The 19,082-nt window shown below is 56.0% G+C and overlaps 1 protein-coding gene across 1 annotated transcript in view; it reads left to right on the top strand.

The window, feature by feature from the left end:
- Positions 1-1,228: 1,228 nt before the first annotated feature.
- Positions 1,229-19,082, top strand: part of MYO1F (myosin IF) — a 32,535-nt gene continuing 14,681 nt past the window's right edge. Inside the window, exons 1-15 of the mRNA XM_021704975.1 lie at positions 1,229-1,337; positions 9,402-9,539; positions 10,014-10,103; positions 10,186-10,280; positions 10,688-10,775; positions 10,888-10,977; positions 13,229-13,360; positions 13,522-13,653; positions 13,848-13,980; positions 14,170-14,366; positions 15,069-15,149; positions 15,272-15,358; positions 16,343-16,429; positions 16,853-17,020; positions 18,105-18,190. Of these exons, the coding sequence (XP_021560650.1) occupies positions 1,335-1,337; positions 9,402-9,539; positions 10,014-10,103; positions 10,186-10,280; positions 10,688-10,775; positions 10,888-10,977; positions 13,229-13,360; positions 13,522-13,653; positions 13,848-13,980; positions 14,170-14,366; positions 15,069-15,149; positions 15,272-15,358; positions 16,343-16,429; positions 16,853-17,020; positions 18,105-18,190 (1,607 nt within the window). The 5' untranslated portion in view covers positions 1,229-1,334. The remainder of the gene's footprint in view (positions 1,338-9,401; positions 9,540-10,013; positions 10,104-10,185; positions 10,281-10,687; positions 10,776-10,887; positions 10,978-13,228; positions 13,361-13,521; positions 13,654-13,847; positions 13,981-14,169; positions 14,367-15,068; positions 15,150-15,271; positions 15,359-16,342; positions 16,430-16,852; positions 17,021-18,104; positions 18,191-19,082) is intronic.

Below are 19,082 nucleotides of genomic sequence, written 5' to 3'. Positions count from 1 at the left end.
CCATCCCCAGGCCGTCGGCAGGCTCCAGCCGCACGGGGCTCCCGGGCCTTGCGGAAGTTCCTCAGCCTCCCGCCATCTTCCGATCTCGGGGGGCCTTTGCTAGAGCTGCTTCCTCTGCCAGGTGTACCCTCCCCTCGCCTTTTCACCTGGTTAACGCCAGCTCACCCTGCAGCCTCAGCGTCCCCTCCGTGCAGAAGCCCCCTCGGAAGCCTCCAACAAGGAGAAGGTGCCCCTGCCTGCTCATTCACCGGGGCCTGGAGGCATTGGTGCGGTTGGCAGGCGCCAAGCCCTCGAGCAACCTCGTGCGGGAGATTCCGGGAGAGACGCGCTCCTCCCCCGATGTGGCCCACTAGGGGGCGCCGCGCCTTGCCAACGTCCCGGCGCGACGCTGTGTGCCGCCCGGAGCGCAGGGATACCCGGGTCCTCGCCTCCCTGCCAGGCTCCCAGGGTCGGCGTACGCCTCCTCTCCCTGTGTGGCACGGGAGGTGACAACCTGTCCGAAATGCCACTTCCTAAATGTCAAGAGGAGACCGGGACGTGGCCTGCTGCTCTCCCAAGATCGGGACATGGGCCAACACTTGATGAATCCTATGTGTGCCGGGCACTGCGGCGAGGGCCTGCACCCCCATTTTATAAGAAAGTGGGGGGCCCCGGAAGTAGCAGAGCCGGGGGGTATTAAATCCAGAGCTGACATCCCAAGTCTGGGATCCAACAGCTGCCCCCTGGTTCCTGATAACTTCCACTCATGATGTGTGTCGTCCTCCCCCCCGCTCCCCGACCCAGACCCCGACCCGCATGGCTCCCCACTGGCCCTTCTGGGGAAAAGACCCGCAGAGGCGGCTCTGGAAGAGGGAGTTTGCTTAGGGACGCCGGAACAGTCGCACATCTGAGGTGGTTTTGAAGAGACCTGAGCAGCCCAAGTGCTTCCCGAGGTTGCTCTGAACGAGCAGTCAGTCCTGCAGCCAGCTGACCTGCGTGCTATTTGCTGCAGCCTCTGTCCGCGGAGTTGGAGAAAGGGCCTTTCCGGAGCCTGGCAGCCGCTGCCATCAATCCTCGACCTCTCCCTTCAGGCTCAGAGCCCCAAACGGCCAGCACCCTCAGCCTGCAGCGGGAGCTCTCTCCCCGCCCTTAGCCCAGCTTCCCTCCCCTGTAGCAGTGGCCCCTCCCGCTAAAGGAAGTGGGAGGGGGGCTGTTCTAAGAGGAACTAGGGCTGGGAGTCTGGTGCAGGAGCAGGAGCAAGGCCATGCCCGAGCCACCCCCCAGAACACCCTGAGCCTCTACCCCTGCCACGACCTATCCGGGTGCTCTCCAGAGGCCCGATACAACCTCCGACCATGGTAAGTCCTTCAAGGGCAGGCCCTGAAGTGCAGGGGTGGGGGGCACCAGCCGGGTGGAGGTGCCCTGGATGCCACCAGTCAGAAGGTGGGGCTGTGGGGATGGGCACAGCAGACCCTTTGGGGGTCCCTCACTGTAGCTCAGGTGCCCCCAGCATCCTTCACCAGGGACCAAGCTCATATCTGGTGGTGCCAGGATGCCAGAATGGTGATGGGGGACCAAGGATGGACCAGTAACTGAAGGACAGAGGATGACCCTGTGGAATCACACGGTATCTGCAGGGATAAGGACAGACCCCTTTCTCGGGGCTTCGGGAACCAGTTTCCAGCCCAGCTGGGTCACTCATCTTCCCGTGTGGCCTTGGGCAAGTCACTTCCCCTCTCTGGGCCTTGGTTCCCACATATGTCATATTTGGAAGTCAGCTGAGATGTAGAAGGTGGTCGGGGAAACTCTCAGAACTTCAGAAAGTCTATGGGTTCCATCGCTCTGAGTCCACAGCTGGGAGCAGAAGCTGGGTCGAATGGGCAATGGGGGGCAGCGATGGTGTGGTGACATCCTGCCTGTGTATGGGTGGTCTGGTCGTAGCAATCCCAGAAACAGAAGACGGGGAGACCCGGCCCGGCCATACCACCACTGGTACCCTTCCGAGCATGTATGGCAGGGGATACTCTGCGGCCAGAGGTGTCACCACCCGGGTGAGGTTGAGATCTGGTGATGATTAGGTGACAGGGTTCAGGAGACTCACTCACACAGGTCTAGACCCAGCAGCATCATGACACACGTGAATAGAGAGCCCGGGCTGCTAGAAAATTTGCCCCCACCGCTCCTTCAAGCCACTTCAGCTTTCATTTTTTGTCAGTCTGTCAATGACAGCATGTGGCAGGGACAGTCACAGAGCCAGTGGTGACAACTGCAGTCTTCCTGGCAGTTGCAGCCGGTAGCTGACCAAGGTGGAGGAGGCTGGGTGGTAGACCAAGCGGCAGGGATTGTGTTAGTCTGAGAGAGAACCTCTCCTGACTTCAGAAAGCCGAGGATACATTGGGCATCACTGGCCAAGGACCCCTCTGGGTAACTCACAAACCAAACCATCAGCTAGAGCTCTGGGCTTGGGATGGAAATTCTTCGAAGAAGGAGCCAAGCCAGGAGGGCTCAGGAGATCAGATGGGCAGACTTTGATCAAAAGAACACAGGAAATGATTTGCTACTTGAAAGAAAAGCAACCCCTCCCAAGGAAGCCATATGAAATGCTTAGTCAATGGTTTGCTACGCCGACGGGCTGTGGGAAGGGAGAAGCTCCCCCAAGAGGACCACGGAGGGAAAAGAAAAAGAGCAGACCCCATCCACGAGGCTAATACTTCTATCGAGGGGTGCTGATTGCTTCCTGGAGGGATGATGACAAGTGCCAGGAAGAGTGTTGAAAGATTCAATGAAACAATGTCCATAAAGTGCTTTACAGAGCACCTCCTATGCACTCTATATAGTAACCATCACTGTGGGTGATGCTCGTTCATTGCTGGAGTTAGTGATGGTGGTGGGTGGAGGTGACTCCTTCTCAGTCGCTGTTGAACGATGGTTGTTGGGTTGTTGGTACCATTGGCGGTGATGGTGCTCATTGCTGTCTGTTGTTGCAAGTTGGCAGTGACTGTAGTTCTCGTGGGTGTGCTGGTGGTGGTGATGGTTGCTTTTGGTGCCAGCTAGTATGGAATGTTTGCAGTCAGTGGTGGGTCGTTGTCAGGTTGATCCATGGAACAATGGCAGTCGGTGGTCCCTGTCCTTCGGAGTTGGGTGGGGATGGTATAGCATCCTTTTGCTGTTGGTTGGTCATGTTGGTTTCGGGATGGCTGTTTCCATGGTAGCTGGCCATGTGTGGTTATTGATGGCTGGTATTGTGAGCGTGGGTGTCATGGCGGTGGGTGATGCTAGGGAAATTGGTGGTGCGATTCGTTATTGTTTTCCTGTTTGATGTTGACTGCTGGTGCTGGTACTGAGGTTCAGCAGTTTTTGTTTGACTTTGATGGCAAGGAGGGTGAAGGCAACAACTGACTGTCCCCAGTTGGTGGTGGTGGTGGTGGTGGGGTGAGGGTAAGGGTGATTGTAAAGTACAGACACAAAGCAGGGAGACCAGTGATGTGGCTGCTTGGTCCACAGGCAGCAGCCGTGGGGATGCACAGAGAATGCTGTTGGCCAAGAGAGAGTTGGGGTGGAGGACTCTAGAAGGACAAGGGTCCCCACCTGTCCCCTCCAGTTAGGCCAAAAGGAAACTGAGAGCCTTCCCCCCAAGGGAGGGGGCACCTCAAGAGCCTTTGGAGGCGAGGATGCCGTTTGCACAGTGCAGGGATGCAGGGTGTGGCCCCAGAACCCCACTGAGTCGGGGGAGGACAGGACCAAGGCTGCAGTGACACGCCGGGGTGGGGGGTGGGGGACAGGAGCTGGGGGCCGGTCCCAGCAGCGGCTGCCATGGCAGCTTCACATCTCTTCCCTGCTTGCGACCACAGCTCGCAGGACCCCAACGAGGAAGGAAGTGGCTGTTTCGTTAGTCTCTCCATCTGGGGCTCTTCTCATCAGCACCCAGGAGCTGGGAGGCCAGAGCAGTTAGGGCAAATTGCAAAAGCTCCCACGTCCAGCCTCTCCTCCTGGCCTTGCACCCTGAGCCTGTGGGACCGGCCAGCTTCAGGCTGCTGCCGCTGGGCATGGTGAGGACAGCTAGTGTTTCCACTTCCCAAGCCTGACCTCATTGAATCTGCATGGCTAGCCGCCCCCATGAGGCCTACAGCCCCCAGTGTTCCCATTTTCCCGATAAGGAAATAGCCATCACTGTTTCCAGATGAGGAAATAACCTTCCCTTCCAGGGAGGTTAGGTGAGCTGCTGGACAACCCAAAAGTGGCAGAGGATGTCAACTCAGTGACTCCTAAGGTCATGCTTTTAACAGCCACCTTGACCTGCAACGTCCTGCTCCTCCCTACAAGATGAGGGGCCGTGGGGACTTGGGGGTGCTGACATGCCCCAAGCTGCCCAACCCTCCAGCCTCATTTTGACCTGGAATCTCCACTCCAAAGAAACCAGAAGCCCCACTCCACATGGCCTCTGTCTTAGACTGGGGGGGAGTCTCTCCGAAGAGCCAAAGTTAGAAGTTACCTCCCACCTCCCACCCCAGCCCTGACTCTTTCACAAGAGCCCCATCAGGTTGAGTCATACTTGGCTTGTGGTCAACTGTGACCACAACATCTTCGTTGCACCCCCACCCCCAAGGAAGGGACTCAGAAATTCAGTTTCAACTTGATCTAGGAGACTTGGGAGCCACAGGGAGATGGGTACTCATGACACAGGGCAGGAGGCGGCAGTCTCATCCCAATGGTACCTCATTCATTCCTTCACTCCCTCAACAAGCATCTATCCACCAGCTCCTATGTCCTCTGTCAAACACTGATCACCTCCACTAAATGCTCTTGGGGTCACCAGCTGCCATTTCCTGAGGCATCCAGTGCACCTCCTCTCTGCATGGGCTCACTGACTCCTCTCAGTGAGAGAACCAGTGGAGGAGGTTTATTATGGAATCCATTCTACAGATGGGAAAACCGAGGCTTGGAGAAGTGAAGCAGCCTCCCCGGGGTCACATAGTCAGTCAATATGAAGCCAGGCCTCACACCCAACTGGTCCCATGCCAAAATTCTTGACTGTCTTTCCACACACTGCACTCACTTGAGCAACACCCTCTCTCCCTCTACCACCAACAACCCATGGTTTTTGTCCTCACAGGGGTCTGGGAGTGGATCTGGATGCTCCAGGTTCCCCAGGGGCAGGCCACAGAGAGACAGAATGGCAGGGGCTGCAAGAGGCAGAGGGCCACTCAGCTGGCTGGGGGAAGAAGGAAGGGACAGGAAGAGGAACCAAGTCCTTGGTGTCAAGAGAACCAGCCAGACACAGCCAGCATCAGAGAAAGGAAGTGGCCTTGAACCTCGGCCCAGCTTGAGGGCCCCAGGAGGGTAGAGACCAGACTGACCCGCCAGAGGAAACTCTGGAGAGGACCAATCTTGTCTCCGCCCCATCTTCATCTGATCTGAAGCACCAACCCCAGCCACCTCTGACCTGCAGACGGGGCTAAGGGCGGCCATCCTCCCTTCCTGCTGTGTGACCTTGGAGAGGACAATGAACCTCTCTGTGCTGTAGTTTTCTCTTCCACAAAGTGGACCTGGTCACAGTACTGATGTCAGCATGATAAATGAGGTCATTCGCGGAAGAAGCCTAGACCGCGGTGTGGCACACAGTAAGTGCCAGTGGGCTGTTAACTATCCTTATGATGGCTGTTGGTTACCATAGTTACCACCCGAAGCCCCACCCCTCAGAGGTCTTCAGAGAGAGGATCCACTTCCTGTCCCCCCCATCAGCGCCCCACCCACCCACTTCCCCACCGACCTTGGCTCAGAGAAAGAGCAGATCCCCGCCTGCAGCCCCTGGATGACAGCAGCCCACAAAGGATACCACTTTGCTCCCAGATTTCATCCTCTCTTCTCACCAACATGCTCTGGTCTCCCCATCTTGAAAACAGGAAACCTGCTCCCTGACCCCTCCTCTTCCCACAGCATCTTTCCCTCTTCCCCTTCTCAGCCAGACTGTCTGAAAGCCATCCTCACTCCCTGTCTACACCTCCTGACCTCCCAATCTGGCTTCTGAATGAGGTGGCCAGTGCTCTCCACGGGGGCCCCTCTGAGCCTCCGGTGAGCTGGACACTCTTCAGTAGCTCGGGGGTCTGGTCGATGGCTCCCTGCTTCTCCCAGCTGGCCCTTGTCCTCTCCAGGTCTCACCGGTCCTGGATGCCTCCAACCTCCCAGCTGACGCCCTGCTCAGCCTCTGTCATAGGCATCCTCTCCAACCCCTGCACAATGCTGCTCCCACAGCTTTGTCCTCCCCACCGCCCTTCCCACTGCACCCCGGGGTTCTTGGTGCATCACACCCAGCACCCCCTTCTTATAACAGGCCCCTTGGCAGGCCCCCTTGAAACCCTGCATTGAAATTCACAGACAGTGAAACACACCGACTCCCATCCTTTCAAAAACAATGTGATCTCCTGTAATTGAGAGGAGAAAGTCACTTGGAAGAAAATATGCACATAAAGATGAAGATGCTCAGGCCAGTGGCCCACGAATGCCCACTGGAGTCCCCAGGTGCTCACGTGGGGACACAGGAGCATCTAAATGAGCTGATGCCAAGTGACGCGTCAGCCACGCTAACACGATGAGCAGCTTGAGCTTCCAAAATGCCGAACAGGTCTTAGTGCAATCTGAGTAACACTCAAATCTCCCTTGATACAGGTAGTCTGGAAGATGGAGTGGGTGTCAGCCATGCAAAACATACCTAGCTTTTCTGTGTACACATAAAATAGCATTTGATCCTAGATTCCAATGATTATAAACAGTTTTGTCACTTACATGAGCAGCTGGTAGGGTGGAGTGGGGGCTGGGGTCAAGACAATAATTTGTGGGCCAATTTGGCACCTGCAGCCCAAATGCCAGCCAGTCCCCATTCCCGGGACAATGAAAATGCTCTCACAATTCTTACAGCGTCCCCAGGAGCCCTGCCGAGAATTCTCCATGCTGCGGACAATCAAGGCTGAGTTCCTTTGCTCCGCATTCAAGGCCCTTCGGGACCTGGCCCTGGTTGACCTCCCTTCCATTCATTCACGGGCTATTGCACTCTTCGACTCGCTCATTCAAATAAGCCCTGACGCCACGTGCAGCCGGGCATTGCCCGAGCCCCCGCCCTTGGGAGCTTGCATGCCACAAGATGCAGCCAACGTACAGGGTGTCCAGCATGTGGCCAGGGCTGCGGGGAGGGGCCCCGGAGGCTGTGGGGGTCCAGAGGGAACCTCCACCTGGCCTGGGGTCGGGGAGGGCTTCTTACAGGAAATGTCACCTGAGCCAAGTGTGAAGGCCAGACAGGGTGTTCTGAGCAGAGGCCAGAGCATCAGCAAAGCTCGGAGGCGCCCAGGTCAGGGCCTAAAAGAGTGTTTCCCTGGGGGCCGAAGTTACCAGCACAGAGTAAGTGCCCCAGAATCTTTTGTGGGATGGCTGGGAGCGTGATGGGAAGCCACAGATGGGTTCTCAGCCCCGGAGCGAGGAGACCAGGTTTGCCACATGAAAAACTCAGTCTGACGGCTCAGGCTGGAAGCAGTTTGAAGGGGTTCGAGCCCTAAGCCCCCACATAGGCTCCCTCCTCTGCTCTCGGCTCCTGCTTCTGCACCCGCACACTGCCTGGCACGCCTTTCCTCCCAGCTCTTGACCAAAGCCCTTCTTGACTTTCGAGGCCCAGCCCAAACACCCCGTGGGCCCCAGCCACTTGTGGGTGTAGACACAAGAGCCTGGCCTTTGCTGTCAGATGGATCCAGACTCCAGTCCCACACCCTCGGAGACAACTGAGCCGGGTCCGTAGTCAAGTGTCAAACACTTCTCGAGCCTCAGTTTCTGCCCCCAGATTCCCCTGAGCTGCCTTGAGGACTGCTCATAATATTGGCTTCACCGCCGGCCCCCCTGCATCAAGCATGTCATAGGCGCTTGGTGAATGTTAATTCCGTCCAGTGCCCCTCGCCAGGGGCCGTCCTCACCATTCCTTGGGCTGGAGAGGAGTGCCAGCCCCTCACCCCATTTTGGATTTTGTACCCCAGAGCAGTTTACTCCCTCCCGTTAGCCCTGGAAAGTGAGGCTGCTTCTCCCATTGTACAGATGAGGCCACTGAGGCTCAGAGTGGTGTTGGATCACCCCACCTGGATTGGAACCCAGATCTACCCCCCACCAAAAACTGGCCTCATTTAATGTCTGTGGGCATTCCTCAATGAACCCTGCTCTGGCTATCAGCATGTCCAGAATGTGACCTTGTACCTCCCCTGCTCAGGAATTCCCCAGGGTCCCCAAGAGAGACTGGCCCCTCCTCCACCTCTGTCCTCCACGCCCACCTGCATCCTCTTCGCCCCATGCACCATCTCTCTTCCCCGGAATCTGTGTGGCAAACACTGGTCAGCTTTGAGGACTTGCCTCTGATTCCCAGCATCCTTTGCTCTTGGGGTGTTCCTCTGAAGCTGGGTTTCTTTCTTTGCCACTGTTCCCTGTTCATCCGTCAGGTCATCCCTTCTAGAGCTGAGAAAGGACTCAGTCCCAGTCCCTGCCCTCCAAGAGCTCCTGGTCTGAGAATGAGGGGCTTTCTGGAGGGGGGACATCTCATGTAGGCATGAGCACGCCTGCCAGGGAAGCTCCGGGCCGCCATCACTCACCTGTTTGCCAGACTCCTCCATGGCAGGGGTATAGTGAACAGAGCGCACCTGAGACAGCCAGTATGTTTAAGTGTCCGAGGCGCTGGATGAGCTCAGTTGGGCTGAAAAGAGAAAACATTCCAGGCAGGCTTCCTGGAGGAGGGGTCTGTTGGGGGGGAGCCTGTGTCTGAGTCTCCTCCCAGGGGCCTAAGGAAAGTCTCACCTGATTTAAAAAAAAAAAAAAAAACTGAGGGAGGAAATGAGAAGGGAAAGCTGTGGGGGCCGAGGAGCAGGGTCACGGCCAGCCAGCAGGGCACAGAGGACAGAGGTCACAGGCGGGACAGGCTAGGATGCGTGACCATGAGGGAGGAGGAGAGGAGGAGGAAGGAGGCCATCTAGAGGTGGAAGGGTGGGCAGCAGGTCAAATGCCACAGAGAAGTGAGAAGGAGGGTGAGTCAACCCCCCCAAACAAGCCTCCCCCGCCCCCTTCTCCCCTCCCACAGCCGCCGGAGCCCCAAGCACACTCTGCCCCCGCCCCCGGGGCCTGGCATCCGTGACAGTGGGACACTAGGTGGAGGGATGGGAGGACAGAGCCCCCTCCTCTGGGACAGGGAGCCCGGACTCCACCTCGCCCACCTCTCCGGGTGTCCCTGAATTGGGGAAGGAGGCTGGCCGGTGGCTGAGGTGAGGCGGAATCAGAAGGAGGTGATGGAGGTGAGCCAGGTGGGGGCGCTGAGACATCAGGACCACCCCCGCCGCGCCTCCCCCCCACCCCACCCCCACCCCTGGCAGGGGCTCACTCCCATCTGGCCACCCCCACCCCAGGGCAGCAAGGAGCGCTTCCACTGGCAGAGCCACAACGTGAAGCAGAGCGGCGTGGATGACATGGTGTTGCTGCCCCAGATCACCGAGGACGCCATCGTGGGCAACCTCCGCAAGCGCTTCATGGACGACTACATCTTTGTACCCTGGGCCGTGGGCGGGGGTGGGCAGATGATGGAGACAGGGACAGGAGGGTGACTGACCAGTGGAGGGAGGGATGGCATGTGGATGAACGCAGGGAAGGGCGGCAGAGAGGCTGCAGCACGGAAGGGACGGACAGATGCCTGAGCAAATGAGCAGGAGGAGGGATGGGCAGTGAGAGCATCGGGTGGGAGGAGGGGACAGATGGGAGTGGCAGCAGGGCTCTGCTTGGGGGCGGCGGGGGTCCTCACTGCTCCCTCTGCCCTGGGTAGCTCAGCCACAGTACATTCCATCTCTCCTTTCTGGACCCAACTCTGTGTTTTCCTGAAGAGACCCAGAGCACATCTGAGTATCTCCATCTCTCGCTCTGAGCAGTGGAGCTCTGGAGGCCCCACGGGATTAGAATTTAGGGGACAGGGGCCCATGAGGAACAAAGCCAGCCAGAACACCGCACAGCCCTTAACGGCACCCCAGACCTATATTGGCTCGGTGCTCATCTCCGTAAACCCCTTCAAGCAGATGCCTTACTTCACTGACCGCGAGATCGACCTCTACCAGGGCGCGGTAAGACCGGGGCCAGGTGGGAGGCATAGCCCCGGGACCCCCAGCCTCTAGCCCTGGGCTAAGACCTGACCTTCCCCATCAGGCTCAGTACGAGAATCCCCCACACATCTATGCCCTCACGGACAACATGTATCGCAACATGCTCATTGACTATGAGAACCAGTGTGTCATCATCAGGTACAGAGTGGGGGGGGGTCTCCACACCCTCCTGCCCAGGCCCCACAACAGCCTCAGCACCCTAGGGAACTTTGCTCAGAACTCCTGATCCAAACAGAACCTTACTGTCCCTCTCTGCCCCTGGCCCTGCTTTACTTTCCTTGTCACCCCCTGACCCATGATATATTTATTCATTCATTCTGTTATTGTCCATCTGTCCATTCGAAATGTCAGCTCTGAGACAGCAGGGATTTTTGTCTGTCTTGTTCACTATTGTTTCCCAAGAATCTGGTATAGTGCCTGGCACGCAGTAGGGAATGAATGAATGAACGAATGAATGAATGATCAGGCACTAGAAAGGGCGCTTATTCCCCCCAACCTTCCCTCCCCAATGGCTGTTGATCATTCTTTCCCTCACCCACCCCCAGTGGAGAGAGTGGAGCCGGGAAGACCGTGGCAGCCAAATACATCATGGGCTACATCTCCAAGGTGTCTGGCGGGGGTGAGAAGGTCCAGGTGAGGGGAGAACAGAAGGACGGGCTGGGTCTCCCCAGAAGCACAGTAATTAACCCCCACGACAACCTACCTCGTCCTGACCTCTTCCCACCTCCACCTGCCTCTGCCCCAGCACGTGAAGGATATCATCCTGCAATCAAACCCACTGCTGGAGGCCTTCGGCAATGCCAAGACCGTGCGCAACAACAATTCCAGCCGCTTTGTGAGTCTGCAGCCCCGTTTTGGAGCAACTGCTCCCTCCATACACACACAGACACACACACACACACAGACACACACACACACACCCCTGTGTTCTCAATAACATAGGAACTCCCTGCTCCTGGATGAGAGACTCACTTCCTGCTTATAGTCCTGAAAAGACTCCCCCATCAGCTGAACTGTAGAAGCCTTGACTTGTAACATTCTTAAATATTTCCCTGGCTGTGACCATGCTACATCCGTTCCTATTCACAGTTCAGTTCCCAATTCTCTCATTCATTCTTTCTTTCAATAAATTGTTCTTGGGCTCCTTCTTTGTGTCAGGTATTAGTGCTGAGCCTAATGGAAGACAGAATAGGCCAACAGATCTGGATTTATGGTCTGATTCTGTCACTATTTAGATTTGTGGCTTGGAAAACAAAAACAAAAACAAAAATAATGTTTCAGTAGCTTAAACCTCCTGAGGCTCCTGTTTTCTCATCCATAAAATGGGGATGATGTTAATACCCATCTCACAGACCTCAATAATTCCAGTCCAATACCTACACATGAAATGATTTAATAAATTCCATACACTAATAAGATTTTTATTCCCCTAAATATTATTATGTTTTTATGTCTAACATATTCATCATGTAATTATATTTTAAGTATTTTCCTCAACATTTTATTATTAAAATTTTTAATGGGGCACCTGGGTGGCCCAGTCAGTTGAGCATCCAACTCTTGGTTTCAAGGTCACGAGTTCGGGCCCCGCATGGGGCTCCATACTGGACGTGGAGCCTACTTTAAAAAAATAAAATAGGGCGCCTGGGTGGCTCAGTTGGTTAAGCGACTGCCTTCGGCTCAGGTCATGATCCTGGAGTCCCGGGATCGAGTCCCGCATCGAGCTCCCTGCTCGGTGGGGAGTCTGCTTCTCCCTCTGACCCTCCTCCCTCTCATGCTCTCAGTCTCTCATTCCCTCTGTCTCAAATAAATAAATAAAAAAAAATCTTTAAAAAAATAAAATAAAACAGAAAAATTGGGAGAATGGTATAGTGAACACCTGATGCCCATCTCCGAGATTCTATCATTAACATTTTGCTATACTCACTTTATCATATCTCCATCTGTTCATTTTTTTTTTTTTTAAGTAAGCTCCACACCCAATGTGGGGCTTGAACTCACAACCCTGAGTTTAAGAGTCACACACTCCACTGACTGAGCCAGCCAGGCGCTCCCATTCATCTTTTTTTTTTTTTTTTTTTGATGCACTAAAAAGTAAGACAGCAGACACCATACTTTCTGCCCTGCCAACACGTCAGCATGTAGATCATTAATTATAGTCCAATATAAATTTGCAGTGCTCTTTCATTTCTTTTAAAGTAAAATTTGCATATAGCAAAACACATAAATCTAAAGTGGACCATTCACCGAGTTTAGAAAAATGCATACATCTGTGCAACCAAAGCCTTATCAACACACAGAACATCACTGTCACTCCAGAAAGTTCCCTCCCTTTTCAGTCAACCTTTATTCCCACCTCATCCCAGAAGCAACCACTCCTCTGGGTCTTTTTTTTTTTTCCCACCATTTTTCAGCTGTTCTAGAACTTTATACAAATGGAATCAAACAGTATATATTTTCAAACTATTGATACAAACAACAACATGGATGAACCTCCAACACATAGTTATGTTTTATATTATTTTATTGTACAAGAGAATAGGTATATGTCTTGTATTACAGGTGTCTGTGTAGTGGGATGATGTAATGGGTATCGTCATTGCATGACAGTGGCAGAAAGGAAAAAGTAAGGGGGCTTCTCTGCCCTCCAACTTCTGGCCAGAGTAGAACCCAGATATTGTCAGAGACCAAAGAAGGGGCTTGTGGGGCCCTTGCTCTGGGCTCAGGGACAACCTGTGAGGGACAGCCAGGATCCCTGAAACCAGCAGCAGCCCGAAGAGACACGGAGGCCTCTGTGTTGGGGTCGAAGGACCAGGAAAGTGGTCAATAAAATGGGGTACTTCTATGTGCCAGGCACAGGGCTGGATGCCCTGATGAGGGGAAGTTACTAGAGAAGGAGCAGCTTAAACAGAGACTGGAGGGAAGGAGCTGATGCAGAGAGCAACCAGTCCGTAAGTGGGAGGTGGGGAGAGGAGAGTTGAGATCACGTGGGAAAGAGGCCGGGCTCCTAAGACCCATCCTCAATCCCTCCCCTGCCTGCACCCTCGGGGAACCCTGGGCGCCTCATCTGGCTCTCTCGGCTTCAGGGCAAATACTTTGAGATCCAGTTCAGCCGAGGCGGGGAGCCGGACGGGGGCAAGATCTCCAACTTCCTGCTAGAGAAATCCCGTGTGGTCATGCAGAACGAAAACGAGAGGAACTTCCACATCTACTATCAGGTGCAAGGAAAGGGGCCGTGAGGGTGAGGCTGGGGCAGAGGGAGAGCCCAAGGGGAGACATGGGAGGGTTAGTGTCCCAGAGCCCAGGGCAGTGAGGACCGGGGCATCAGAAGGGCTGTGCCAGTCCAATGCCAGATGCATGAGCGTTGCTCGCTCTCCAGCTGCTGGAAGGAGCCTCCCAGGAGCAGCGGCAGAACCTGGGGCTCATGACCCCCGACTACTATTACTACCTCCAATCGGACACCTACAAGGTGGATGGCACCGATGACCGGAGCGACTTCAGTGAGACTTTGGTGAGCAGTGACCACCACTCTAGAAAGCCGAGGCCCAGAGAGGGGCAGGGACTTGCCTCAGGCCACACAGCGAGTGGGTGAAATAAGCAAGACAGGGATCCAGGTGTCCTGCCTCCCTGCGTCCATGCTGTGGCCCCAGAAGCCTAACCCGGGAGGGCAATCGTGGTACAGTTCCTGCCCCTGTGTGCCTGCAGAATGCCATGCAGGTCATCGGGATCCCGCCCAACATCCAGCAGCTGGTCCTGCAGCTGGTGGCGGGAATCCTGCACTTGGGAAACATCAGCTTCTGTGAAGATGGGAACTACGCCCGGGTGGAGAGTGTGGACCGTGAGTGTGGGTGCTGGGGAGGGCGGGGTGGATGTGTGTGTCCCAACTGCTTCCTCCTAGGAAGGGTCCCAGGAGGGCAAGAACCACGAGGACAATATCTGTGTCACTGGGCACAAAGGAGGGCGACGGAAGTACCACAGGAGGCCCCAGAGCCTAACTGGCTGCTCTCTTTCCCCCCAACCCTGGCAGTTCTGGCCTTTCCTGCCTACCTGCTGGGCATCGACAGCAGGCGGCTACAGGAGAAGCTCACCAGCCGCAAGATGGACAGCCGCTGGGGCGGACGCAGCGAGTCCATCAACGTGACCCTCAACGTGGAGCAGGCGGCCTACACCCGCGATGCCCTGGCCAAGGGGCTCTACGCCCGTCTCTTTGACTTTCTCGTGGAGGTGAGAGGGGCCGGGGCCAGGGAGTGGGAGAGGCCCTGCCCCACAGCGCCCTGGGCTTGGACCAGCCAAGTGTGGAAGGCAGGCTTGACAGCCACCTGACCAATTCCCGGCAATGGGAGGCATCAAGCAGGGGCGGGAGGGGATCAGGTGGAAGATTTAGGAGGAGGCTCCATCTGGCTGTGGCACAGAGCCCGGGAGGGAGGGGGCTGCTGGAACCATCCAGGCCTGGACTGGGGTTGGGGCTGTGGGGACAGAGACAGATGGGTGCATTTGAGAGCCACAAGGGGGCTGTCAGGAGGACAGAGGGATGCACTGGACGTGTCAAGGCCAAACATGATGACAATGCTCTAGGAGCCAACATTACAGAACGCTTAGCCTCCGCCAGCTACCGTTCCAAGTGTTTTTACATGCGTCAATTTAATGCCTTTATAAAGCCCTCCAGAGTGGCTGCCGTTATTACCCCCATTTTAAAGATGGGAAAATAGAAGTGCAGAATGGTTAAGAGGCAAAGTGAGCTCCCAAGGTAGGAACCCGGATTTCTAACACCTGGGTTTCTTGTGCGGTGTCTGGGGGCGGGGGACAGAGAGCTGGAGAAGGCAGGAGAGGAGCTGACAAGAGAGGACACAGCCCACGAACGTGGTTCCGAGCCCACGCAGAGGGTGACAAGCTGGCACTCCCCTACTCTCCCCACCCACATTGCAGGCCATCAACCAGGCTATGCAGAAGCCCCAGGAGGAGTACAGTATTGGTGTGCTTGACATCTATGGCTTTGAGATCTTCCAGGTATGGCCTCTGCTCCCCAGCCCGCACCCTGTGCCTCCCTGAGCCTCCTGCGGTAGCCCAGTGGCCCCAGCAGGCTCCAGCATCAGCCCACTGATGGCAGCACCCTTGGCCTCCCTTGGCAGAAAAATGGCTTTGAGCAGTTCTGCATCAACTTTGTCAACGAGAAGCTACAGCAGATCTTTATCGAACTCACCCTGAAAGCTGAGCAGGTGGGCAGGGGCAGCCAGGAGCCAGGGGACATGGAGGGTGGGGGCAGGACCATGAAGGTTGCTGAGCAACCAGGGGAACCACCCCCCTCCAGCCTCCCATTCCCACCTCTCTCTGCTGACCTGTCCAGGCCCCGTCATGACATTTCCTGTGGAAGCAGTTCTCTGCCTCTAAGACTTTGACAAGGGCTGGGGCATAGCCTCTTTGGTCATTCCTCCAATGATTATTTATTGAGCACCTGCTGTGTGCCAAGCAGTTTGCAGTGCTGGGGAGACTGCCATGCAAGAGAGGCACAAAAATTCCTGCTGTTTTCATCCAGCCCATCCCACAGAAGCAGAGCCTGAGACAAGGATTCAGAGCAAATATCAGGAGAGGAGTGAGGAAATGGGAGACATATTTAAAAAAAAAAAAATAGTTGTTGGGGGGGAAACGCCTGGGTGGCTCAGTCGGTTAAGCGTCCAACTCTTGATTTCAGTCAAGTCAGGATCTCAGGGTCCTAGGATCGAGCCCTAGGTCGGGCTCCATGTGGGGAGTCTGCTTGGGATTCTCTCTCTCCCTCTCCCTCTGCCCCTGCCCCCCCACAAACAAATAAATAAATCTTAAAAAAAAAAAAAAAGCCAGAATAGGGTGTATTGATGAGCAGGTTACACTGCAGGCAATTGGGGCCAATTTTTGCTGAGCCCTGGAGGGACACTTTGTAGCACAGACCCAAGTTGACCCAGCCCAAAAGCAATGGAGCCAGGATATTTATCCACCAGCTCCTGTCTGTCGGTGGTCAAGGGCGGTCTGGGGTGGCAGTCCCAGCCTGCCCCACACAGGGCAACAGGCTTTGTTACTGGAGATGGTCCTGAGTGATGAGATGGGGAGATATAGGGAGACACCCACCACACCTCCTTCACCCACCCCTGTGAAGCACGCATTCTAGGAACATGCACATCCTTGCCCAGACACCCACCCCCATCCCTGCCCCCTTTGCTGCTCCCCAGGAGGAATACGTACAGGAGGGCATCCGCTGGACCCCCATCCAGTATTTCAACAACAAAGTCGTCTGCGACCTCATTGAAAACAAGCTGGTGAGGACTGGGCCAGCTCTGTGCATCTTGCTGGGTCTGGAGCTGGGCCCGGGAGAGGAGGGGGTGGGTTAGGGCCCCTTCTCTACCCCTGCTCCCCTCTGAGGGCAGACAGAGCACACCGAAATATCCCACCAGCCGCCTCATCCACTCACTCGATGAACCTTCCCCAGGGAAGCCTGCTCAGGGACAGAGGGGTCAACCCTGACAGGTCCCCCACCAGGCCATCCCAGTCTGGGGAAGGGAAAGGAGCATGGATCCTTTATGGGGCTCCTCACCCCAACTAGCTTCCACAGCAGTCCCGCACACCATCACCACCCCCTTTGCCCCCCACCCCCCGCCTCCTCCACTCCCTCCCCATTCTGGGAATGGGCTGGGGGCAGGGCCAGGCCAAGCTGAGCCGCTGCCCGCCACCCCCACCCACAGAACCCCCCGGGCATCATGAGCGTCCTGGACGACGTGTGCGCCACCATGCACGCCACGGGCGGCGGCGCTGACCAGACCCTGCTGCAGAAGCTGCAGGCAGCGGTGGGCACCCACGAGCACTTCAACAGCTGGAGCTCGGGCTTCGTCATCCACCACTACGCTGGCAAGGTGTGCGTTGTGCCCCGCCCCCTGCCTGTCCCACCTGGCTGCCGCCTCCCCAGCAGCCCTCAGGGACCTCCCAGCCAGAGCTGCCGAACTCCACGACCCCTTTCTCCACCCCTCCCACTGACCCCCCAGGAACTGGCCTGGCCCCGCACCCTGTTCCTTCAGCTAGGGCTGCGGAAACCCCCACTCGCCCCCGACCAAGGTCAAGCTCTCTTTACTAATAGGACAGCTCCACCTAACAGGACAGAAACTCCCTCCCATTGACCCCACATTAGGCAGCAGACTCCCACACCCCGATCTGAGCTGCAAACCCCACTAACCCCCTGACCCAGGACACAGCCTTCTGACCCAAACTCAAAGACCCCAGGCCCAAGCTGTAAGCCACCGCCCTCCAAAATGGGCTGGAACCCCCTACAGACCCCTACCCAAGACTATAGAAATCCGCCAGCCTCTTACCCTGGCCACAGTCCTCCTCCCCAACTGACAGGACTATAGACGCTCCCATTGACCTCAAGTGGGCAGCAGACAGCCCCAAGGGTCTCCTGGCCATCCTGCAGCACCCTAGTCCCCAAAGTGGGCTAGAGCTCCTATGTTCCTTCAGCCAGGGAATAGCAGCAAGCAGGACTATGGAGAGCCCCCCACCTTGGATGGCAGACCCAGCCTACAAGCCAGACTGAAGCCCCCCATGGATCCCCAGCCAGTGCTCGAACCCTCCTGACACCAATCCCAGCCCCTCAATTGACCACAACACAGATACTCAATCTGACCTCCTGACTTCAAATTAAACAGCAGACCCCCAGGGACCCTCTGTCCAGGCTGCAGCACCTCATCCCCAACTCTGGGCTAGAACTGCTGCCTCCCCCTGCCTCTGGCCCAGGCTGCAGCCCCAGCCCTCCAATCTGCACTTGAACATCAGACCTCCAGGGACCCCAAGCCCATGCTGCAGCCTCCTGCCCCTTATTGTGAACTATAGGTACCGCTCCATCTTGTCCCCCAGGGCAGGTCCCCACAGGACCCCTGACCACCTGGGCTGTAAGCAGCCCCCCAGGTCTCAGCCCCTCATTCCCCCAACACTGTCTCTCTCCAGGTCTCCTACGATGTTAACGGTTTCTGTGAGAGGAACCGGGATGTTCTCTTCTCTGACCTCATAGAGCTGATGCAGACCAGTGAGCAGTGAGTGGCCTCCGGACACAAATCCACTTAGGGATGGGGGGAGGCCGGGAAGCTCTCCATCTTCCTGGGAGTTCCCATCATGCCTTGTGGGGGGTGGCTGTCCTCAGGGACAGTGTTTCTAGTGACCGGGTCTGACTAAACAGGAGCCCGAGGTCCACAGGAAGAAGTAAGGACAGCATTAGGGGCGGTTCCTTATGGCCCATCCAATCCTCCCCCATGCAAGCCCAGTCCATGCAGGGTGTAGACGGTGTCCCGTGGTACACCGTGAAAACACATCGCACCCTGCATTTCTCTGCGTTAACACATATGGATCCATCTCCCTGACCACAGCTGCATACCAGGTTCCATTTTTTGCCTTTTTAACCTCCAAACTTTACTCAAGCTCTGCCATGTGCCAAGCACCATTTATTGGAACCTGTGGGGAAGGACACTGGAGAGGTCAGAGAACACGGCTGCTCTCACTGAGTGGAGAGCCAAGTGGGGAGGCAGGCATGGAACTGGAAGAAAAAAAGGCAAATAGAATACAGCAACGCGTGAAAGGCATAAGACAGTGGTCAGTAAGAGGCGGAAATTACGGCTCCTGGACCAGCAACAGGAGCATCCTCTGAGCTGGGTACAAATGCAGACTTTCAGGCTCCGCCCCAGACCTACAACATCAGGATCTGCACTGTAACAAGATGCCCCCGGTGCCTCCTCCAGAACCATGTGTACATTTGAGTTTGAGATTCAGCGATCTAGAGCCTCGCTGTCTGTTACATTCCACATCCATGTAGAATCCGGGCTACGTACATCATGACTTTAAAACAACCGCCCTCATGTACAATTTGCATGCCATGAAACGTGCCCAACTTCAGAAGTGATTCTTTGGAAATGTATAGAGCTGTGCAACCAT

This window comes from Neomonachus schauinslandi, chromosome 1 (genome assembly GCF_002201575.2).
Source record: "Neomonachus schauinslandi chromosome 1, ASM220157v2, whole genome shotgun sequence".
NCBI classification, from domain to species: Eukaryota; Metazoa; Chordata; class Mammalia; order Carnivora; family Phocidae; genus Neomonachus; species Neomonachus schauinslandi.
Note: the sequence above shows the minus strand (reverse complement) of the source record. Positions and strands in the feature narration are given on the sequence as shown.